The sequence below is a fragment of the Rhamphochromis longiceps genome, linkage group LG20 (assembly GCF_057381845.1).
Source record: "Rhamphochromis longiceps isolate RC_006_pf linkage group LG20, R_longiceps_female_GT1.1, whole genome shotgun sequence".
Lineage (NCBI taxonomy): Eukaryota > Metazoa > Chordata > Actinopteri > Cichliformes > Cichlidae > Rhamphochromis > Rhamphochromis longiceps.
The window spans coordinates 24062580-24071467 of NC_140576.1; the positions used below are offsets into that span (position 1 = coordinate 24062580).

At 39.0% G+C, this 8888-nt stretch overlaps 1 protein-coding gene across 2 annotated transcripts; it reads left to right on the forward strand.

Annotated features, from left to right (window-relative positions):
• Positions 1-320: 320 nt before the first annotated feature.
• Positions 321-8888, forward strand: aaas (achalasia, adrenocortical insufficiency, alacrimia). Of its 2 annotated transcripts, none has more exons than XM_085394076.1 (17): positions 321-450; positions 619-760; positions 2394-2521; positions 4448-4503; positions 4614-4705; positions 4800-4846; positions 5102-5200; positions 5612-5755; positions 6351-6471; positions 6554-6678; positions 6896-6956; positions 7049-7139; positions 7240-7336; positions 7974-8041; positions 8122-8203; positions 8323-8407; positions 8651-8888. In XM_085394076.1, the coding sequence occupies exons 2-17, from the start codon at positions 650-652 to the stop codon at positions 8804-8806; spliced, it is 1563 nt and encodes a 520-aa protein (XP_085250202.1). In that variant the 5' UTR covers positions 321-450; positions 619-649; the 3' UTR covers positions 8807-8888. The 2 variants fall into 2 exon arrangements, with proteins under 2 accessions (XP_085250202.1, XP_085250203.1); XM_085394077.1 differs by having other exon boundaries at positions 7243-7336.

The window sequence follows — 8888 nt, forward strand, 5'->3', positions numbered from 1 at the left end:
CTACCTTCTGTTCTCTGGCATTTTTTATGATGACTGGATTGAGGAGTGTCTTTCACTTGAGTTTATGCTTGTTTATTTTGATGTTTGTTTTTGTTTTGTAATCTCTATATAGGCTCCATGGCTCAGGTAAACGCCTTGAAATGATACTTCTTTAAATACGCCATTTTTGTTAAGATCAAGTAGTGAATTTGACACTCCCGACCTAAATAAATTGTACTTGTTTGCCTGTGTATGGTTCCAGTGTCGCTTTCTGTCCTGAAGAGGGCAGTGCGACATTTTTTCCCAGGTTGTGCACTGCAGGAAAAATTGTACTGTTTGTCCCTCCGTGTTGCCGTAGCTTACGCGGCGGGATTGACTTGAAGGAGCGTCACAACAAACTAGCATGTACTTTGACTTTGTTTTTGAAACAACGAATGAGAATTGACAGCACTATACAAAACACACTACGAAGTAAGGACCACTAAATACAAACGAGGCTCTTGCCAAAGCATTATAAGATTACAAACTAGTTAACTTTCTTCAGCTGGTGATGTTAGCTAGCTTCCCACGCTCTAAAAGCTACAGCGTCCACTACTTCTGTGTCTGCCTTTACCTGACGAATCCACTGTGTTTTTGCAGGGTCCGGTGGAATAATTTCTCCGTGTAGAAGATGTGCTCTCTGGCTCTTTTCCCCCCTCCGTTGCCCTACGGACAGACCACTGTGTGCGAGTCCAACAACGAGTTGCTGTCGGGGAGCAGCACTGAAGACCAGCTGAAGCAGGTCCGACTCAAACCTACAGACTTATCAGTCTCAGCTAAGACAGACAGTCATGTTTCCAGTGGGGTAACTTATTAAGCGTCATTTTGTAGTCTTAATTATTATTTGTTTTTTGTAATTGCTTTTTCAATTCAGTTTAGTTTGTTAGTTTTACGGCAGGATTTGCCCCTTTCAATTAATGGTAAACATTTAAGAGTTAGGGTTTGTTTGTTTTTTTTGTTTTTTTTTTGGTTCAGCATTACCATATAATTTTACCATATAACTTATGACATTCAAGATTTAAGACGTTCAAGACAGACTGATTCCTTGTAAGTCTTGTAAGTTAATATCAGTCTTAAATAGTTTGCTTTTTCCCAAGTAGATTTTACTCTAATTTTCATTATAATAAACCTTAGTATTGGTGCTCCCTGAAGTTGCAAGTAAGTAGAGGTAGTGAAAGTTTAAATACCTGGTAAAGCAATAGGAAGTGCACAAATGAGGTGACGTGCAGGCTCCTTCAACTCCTTCAAAATCAGTAGTTAAATCAGCCCCAACTACTGATTTTGAAGGATAGCAGCAAGAGTGAAAGGGAAGAAATACCAGATCTGAGAGCTGTTGTGATGTATAGTTTGGAGATGGAAAAGAATAAAGAAAAATTCCTTTCCCATAAAATAAAGTGTTTAACAGCATTTTAGCTCAGGCTTGTAGGTATTTGTGTGGGTTAATTGCGTTTTTGTTGTTATTCATCCTCATTTTGAACCACAGGAGTGTACTGTGTACAGATTTTCTTTGTGTTATTAAGCAGTGTAAAATCAATGGTTATCAGCTTACTCTTAATTCCGACTTTCTGTTTCTGTTCTGTGTGTACTCACAAAAAAGGAGTGGTTGCTTCAGTCTTCATCAAAATATACAATTTAAGTGCCCCATACTTCAGAGGCACCAGATGTAAAGAGAAATAGAAATCTATAAAAACAATATAACAACAAAGCAAACACAGGTGGTGCAAATAAGGCAAAAGAGCAACTCTGGCTCTAATCATTAATCTTATGAATTCATAAGTTAATATATAAATTTAGCTTCTTTGTGTTCACACAAAAGAGCTTCATTGTATTTTAATTAAATTATAATCCCTTCAGTGTGCTCAGCTCTGACACAGTCCCATAGTCTATTAAAGGAGATGTATCAATCACTTACGCTTTTAGGCAGATCAAAATGAAATTAATTTTCCTGATTTAGGTTTCTTAGTGATAACTAACCTGCAAATACATTTATTAATTTATTAATTTATTTTTTCATCTTCAACTCAATGCGTGCAGTACAATGGACTGCCTTACTGACAGACTTTATCTAGTAGTATAACCAAAGTAAGCTACACTGATTGATTGATTGGTAATTTATTTCAAGCATGTAAACAATAGACAGGTACATTTAGAAAAGAAAATAAGAGAGAGAGAAAAAAAAACTAACACTCAACAAGTTACATGTATGTGCAGAAGTGATGTGAATTAACCGATACACAAAGGCTACTGCCATCAGGATATCTCATTCACATTAAAGGTTTTTAAATGTGATTTAAAAACCTCACTTGTTGGGGTCAGGCTGATGTAGAGAGGCAGCTCATTCCTAAATGTCCATTATGTTGTTGTATTTTCTGCAGGACTTTAGTCCTCCTAGTCTGTCTTTCCCTCGAGAGTCTCTGAAACTTCACAGCCGCACAGAAAACAGCAGCAAGGCAGCTTTCCTGGACCACTCGGAAACCCTGTGGATGAGGAGTGCAGCAGCATGGTACGTAGCCAACATATAGACCACCTGATAACAAAGCCGTGCAATCATTTACCAGCTGTTTAAGTACACCTGTGTTAAATGTAAACTTATATATAAACTTAAAGCCTAACAATCCTGCAATAAATTGCACCTTCATGAAGGTTGTACTTTTCAAGTTCTGTTGAAAGTGTGTTGCCTTTGTAGCCCTGCTAAACTGCTGCCAATACTGTTTCTTTTTTTTAGTGTACGCTCATTGATATCAATGGATTGGGCAAAATAAAATAAAAAATCACCAATCAGTGTATTGCTGTACAGCTCATTTAAAATGAAAACATTAGCGTGCAAATATATCGTGTAGTTCAGCGTTCCCCAACCCCTGGGTCACGGACCGGTACCTGTCCATGAGTTGTTTGGTTCCGGGCCGCGAGAGTTGAGGCTTGGGTGTGAAATTTATGGTTTTGGGGATTTTTATCGTTAACTCAGTTTCCCTGGGTCTTTTGTTGTAGTTTTGTGTCTTATTTTGAAAGAAATATTTACACGTTACCATAGCGACCAGAGAGCATTAAAGGGCAGAGAGGAGGATGTTACTCTCAATGTTGTCGGCGCATTTCAGGAGGACGCTGCTAATAAAGTTACACAATTACACAGTGAGTTCGTGTTTATTATTATATTTACAAAATATCACAGTTTTTGTCTTGGTTGTATCATTTTATTTTGTTGTTTTTATCCGCGACACCAAAGGCCGGTCCGTGAAAATACTGTCTGACATTAAACCGGTCTGTGGTGTAAAAAGGTTGGGGACCGCTGTTGTAGTTGAATCGCCACAGCAGCTAAATTTCAGGTCTAAGTTGATCTTTGTGGCACAACTTTAAACCAAAGGGTTTGTGGTGTGCTCGCTCTTCTCCTCTGGTTACATGCAGTTGTTTTGATAGCAATAAGTAAAATCCCAAATAACTCTGAAACAGTCAGTGCAGCAGCAAGAAATCAGAGCAACTAAACAAATAGTCTAACCTGATGTCTTCTCCAAGCTTTAGAAACAAAAGGGGGCTTCCTTAAAAACAACACATGTACTACACAATATACAGGATGTATCAAAAATCATCTGATTTCAGCGTGCTTTAAATGCACAGCCATTCACCAGTAATGATCAAAATATGTATTCTTAGAAAGAGAGGATTTCACGTGGTTGCCCATAGGTAACGTAACAGCAGTGGTGGCTGCAGTGACTCCAGACATGCAGAAGTATGGGAAGAGTTTGATTATTATATGGATATGTGCCGTGTGTCTTTCGTATGCAAAACTTTATAATCACCCATGTTTTTTTTTTTCTTTTAAATTTACCACAAACTTCTTAAAAAATGTATAGCCTTTTAAATTAGATTGTTTAATTCTTTCTTTATTGACACCGTAAAATATTTCTTGATATTTATTTATTTAACAGACATCCCATTAAATAAAGATACATTTATTGGGCAATAATAAAGACTGTAATTCATTCTTCACCTCTCCTTATCAACGCAGCCTCTCATCCTCAGGATGTTTTTAAAACCTTCCTGCTTCAAGGGCACAGGAAGGATTTCTGTTCGCAGCTGTTCAATTAAATTGCTCTGGACAAAATTCTCAACCAAATTAATTCGGTAGCTTTTAATCACTGTGTTTTTCAGAGTAATCAGTTATGTTTAACCTTTAGCAAACAGCAATCTGCGAACGTGCTGTCAGTTATAAAACAGCCACGAATTAGTAAACAGGACATCTCTACAGCTTAAACAGAAGGCAGCAGCTGCACCTCATAGTCATGCAAAGCATCTCAATCTGCCTGAAAAGTCGCACCTTATTTCTTACTTGATACAGAGCAGCTGATAAAAGTGTTTCAGGAACGATTTTATCACGTTGTACTGAGTGTATGACAGACAAAGAAAATGTGTTGATCTTGTCCGTGTGTTCCAGGAGGGATGGCGGTTTGACAGGGTTACTGAATGAAATTACCAACTCCCACCCACACGGTACGTGATGCCCCAAAATCTCGTGTTTTGCTTTAGCACATACATCCCTAAACCTGCACACACAGTAATGCGCAAACACGGTGACTCTCCTGTTATCTGCGATTTTGCAGTGCCCAAATGGTTGTCGATGAGTTCTGGTTGTATCCTGGCATTGCTCCGATGGGTCTCTTCTTTTCACGGCTCCCTGTTTCCTCATCTCACAGTAAGTTCTCTCTGCTCGTTAATTATCTTCCACTTGATTATCAGTCGCTTTTGGGTTCAGATTTAAGTGTTTTTATTTAATTATATTTTAATAGTTGAGCAGTGAAGACATGATTGCTGAATTTTCACAAGTGCTGAACTGGTAAGCACCAACTTGGTGAACTGTTCATTTTTCTCATAGTTAAAGCATTCAGTTATGTTTTTTTTATTGTTTATTAATAATTTTTTGTTTTAATAAACAAATGTAAAGCTACAAGACCTGGCTGACTTATTCACTTTTTATGGTAAATGTGTCATTCTGAAAAAAAAAACGATGTCATCTTAATAAATATTTAGAATTTTTTTTTTCTCTCTAAAAATGTTAATTCAAATCCTGATATTCAACCTTCTTTACCAGGTCGGACTGTGTGGTGCGAGCCTTTGCCTGGCATCCACATACAGATAAATTTGCTGTGGCCCTGTTAGATGACTCTATCAAGATCTACAACCCCAAAAGGTACCGAAACTAGATCTGAGGAAAGCACGCTGGTACCAAAATGTTCCTGCTTTCTTTGCAACTTGCTTTCATTATTTTGTTCGAGATCAAAGAGTAACACAATCTTCAAATGCGTCGTGTCAGGTTTATCAGCTTTAAAACCTTTTTACAGCATTAGATCATACTTGTCTTCTGCCAGCTCATAGATAAGGTCTCAGGTGGTAAACGAAAGTCTAAATGCTTTTAGTTGTTTCTTGGATTTTAATATTCTCTATACACACACACAAAGATGAAAATATTTGTCAATCAAAGCTCTACAGGGAAAAATGAAATCTTAAACTGTGTCAACCTCATCGAGCCATGTTCGGTTTGTTCTCTGAGTCATTCTGTGAGATTATTCTCATTGCTTTGTCTCCTTTTGTTCTCCCTCAGTGCCACAACTCCCACACTGAAGCACCGACTACAGAGGAACGTTGCAGTAGTGCAGTGGAAGCCGCTGTGTGCGTCTGCCCTCGCAGTCGGGTGTCAGAACTGTTTACTGGTTTGGCATGTGGACCCTTGCTCACTGTCAACCAGGTATGTAAATTCAGGTCATGTACGAAACATTGAATTCAGGTCTCTTAAAAAATGCCAGAAAAGCAAGTTTTACATTTAATGCGGTGCTGAATTTTTTGGTAGTTAGCTAGCAAAACATTTGTTTTGTTTTTTTCCCTACAGCTGTTGGAAGGCACTTATAAAATTAAAAGTGGCATTGTTGTGATATGTTGTGACATAGCAATACTGCTACCTGTAATAGGAGGCTGGCTCATTAAGTGTTAAAAGAGTTTTAGTAAAAACTTAAATCACAGATTACTCAGGTGCTTTGTTCTGGCAAAAAAAAAAAAGGATTTCAGTAAGAATGAAATGGTGGTTTTGGAGCCGTACATTATAATCTATATTAGTACATTAAATTAAATCTCTTAAATTACATTTTTGACTATTAGAGTTTCAGTGTTGCGGTTTTGGACTTAAGACCGTCCACTGTACATTTGCCTTCCTGTGTAATATTAAAGTCGCCCTTTTTTTAATAGTGTTCATTTTTACCTTGAATTAAGCACCTTCACTGTTTCCTTATCGGAGCTGTATTTGCTCTCTAATATACCCCATTACTCTTCCTGTCATCTCGTTTCAGGCCTTCAGCTGGGTGTGCTCATGTTTTGTCTCATCCCGGTCACGCTCCTGTCACTTCCATCGCTTGGTCTCCCAGCGGATCTCTCCTTCTCTCTGCCTCGCCCATGGACACGGCAATGATGGTAACGAGGCTGCAACTTCATCTCTGAACTGCAGACGGTGATTCGCAAAATGACTAAAATTCACCTCAAATGCATCTTTCAGGTGTGGGACGTGGCTGCAGAAAGCTGCGTACCACTTCAGTGTGTTGGCGGCGGTGGGGTTACTTTCCTGTCCTGGTCTCCTGACGGTAGCCATGTCCTAGCTTCTACACCTTCAGCCCTGTTCAGGTGCGAAACAAAACTTAAGAGCTCAGAAGTTTTACACATCTCTCATTCGCTGATTCGGAGCTGCTGTAGTACATCTGCTGTGTTATAATAGAGGCCTGTTCATCCTAATGAATATTTATGAGCATGTGGGGGATTAGCAACATATGTTGGAGTTTTGCGTGTGTTAATACAAGATTATAAAAGGACAAAAGCTTTAAAATAAAAAATCTCTTCCCAGGGTTTGGGAGACCAGAATGTGGACCTGTGAGCGCTGGCCGTGTATAAAAGGGCGCTGCCAGGTGAAACATTGTCATCATGTTTGATGTTTAAATAGGTGACGCATTTCTTTAATACAACATGTTTTATAGGCATTATTGTCTGTTTTGGTTAGTCTGGTTGTTGGAGTCCAGATGGGAGTCGACTTCTCTTCACTGTGCAGGGCGAGACGGTCATCTATGCTCTGACCTTCACTAACACACCAGGTTACCTTAACTGTTGGCATTAATGAGATACTTCTTACAACTTTTGAAACTTGACAGCTTACTTTATGGAGTTTTTAAAATATCTGTTCTTATTATTCAGCAGCCGTGCCTTCAGGCACATCAAAAGGGCCGCATGCAGCAGTTGTGGTGGCTGACCTGTCAGAGACGACTTTTAACACACCAGATGGAGACATCGTGTAAGAACTCTGAAAAAAAGTGGCTAATTGGCTATCTGTCAGTCTAACTACATGAAAACGAGTACATTGATCTTCCTGAAAGACCCAAAAAGAACAGTGAAAATTAGCACGCAGGAAGAATCCAGCAGGAAAATGACTGAGCTCAAAACCTTAGTGTAGCTTTATACTTTATTGGTATTTTAAATGTAAAAAATAATGCTCATTTACTGCCTTTTTACTTAAGTTCTCACCATAAATGTAGCTCTGTGGTCAGGTACAATCTTTGGTACTTCTTCTGCTACCATAGTTCAATTCTGCAGTATATTAAATTCATAGTTTTAGTTATTAATTACCTTTTGCATGCAAAACAAGTGATCAGCTTATAAAACATGATCCATTTTTTACAGATTACATTCCTCAGCAGTATTCCAAGGAGTAAAAATCCACTACGTACTTTGTTATATGCATCCATAGAAATGATTTGGTGCAGCAATGACAAACGGCACTCTCCATAATATATATATTTTTTTAATAGTTCAAGTACACTGTGTTCCCTCTGTAATTCCCTTTTTACTTAAATACAGCCTCTACATATTTCTACTGGGAAGTGACCCAAGCAGTTTAATGTTGGTCACCTCATGTCTAATTTGTTTGCCAGTGTTGGTGGAGAGATCCAGTCCTTAGCCTGGGATCCGAGGGGAGAGAGGCTTGCAGTGCTTCTTAAAGGTATCACCTCATTTCTCTTCACCCTCATGGACTTTGTTAGCGTTTAAGTAACTCATCTCAGCCTTATTTTTTCCTCTCAGGTGATCCACGGGCAGCCGACCGGTCTCCAATCATTGCTGTGTTCAAGACAAGAGTCAGCCCCATCTTTGAGCTTTTGCCGTGGTTTGTATATTTATTCATGTCGTACTTGCATAGCTTTATTACAGCTCACACTAATGTGTTTCTCTGTGAAACTGCTGTACTTCCTGTCTGCATGTGTTTGATTTGTTTTTCTTGTTCAGCGGTTTTGTTCAAGGGGAGCCAGGAGCCGAACCGAGACTGATGCAGTTCCACCCAAATTTCCGACACGGAGCTCTGCTCACTGTGGTCAGTCTTAAAATATTAAATTCCTGTTTTAGTTCCTTTATGCTGTTTTCATCCTTTATTTTTTAAACTCCACCTTAATCATGTCAGCCTTAGGGAATCCTACGGTCCCTGAAAGTCAAAGCATCAAAATCCATTTCCTCAAAAAAAAATCAATCAAGTTCATTAAAATATAATTTATTGATGCTGGTTATCTGAGTCCAGGTATCTGATGTTACTGTTGATGTTTTCTCTCTTTGTTCTCAGTGCTGGTCCAGTGGAAGAATTACCCATGTGCCTTTCTATTTCCTGAGTGCCAGCATCCCGCGTTTGGGCCCCAGCGGCAGTCCGACACTGCCTCATGTCCAGGAAAGGCCCGCCGACTTTGCCAATCAGTCTCTCTTTACAGAGCTCATTTCCTGACTGCCCTCCACCCACCATCACACGGTCACTCATCATGTTTTGTTGTGGATTGTTAATAAATATGTTGAAAGTGCTAAATAAA

Excerpts from the sequence above, each read along its gene's own strand:
- aaas (XM_085394076.1), top strand. The coding sequence starts at position 650 with ATGTGCTCTCTGGCTCTTTTCCCCCCTCCGTTGCCCTACGGACAGACC. Across the intron at positions 2,522-4,447 it reads ATGAGGAGTGCAGCAGCATG|GAGGGATGGCGGTTTGACAG; the intron begins GTACGTAGCCAA and ends CGTGTGTTCCAG. Across the intron at positions 4,504-4,613 it reads TACCAACTCCCACCCACACG|TGCCCAAATGGTTGTCGATG; the intron begins GTACGTGATGCC and ends GCGATTTTGCAG.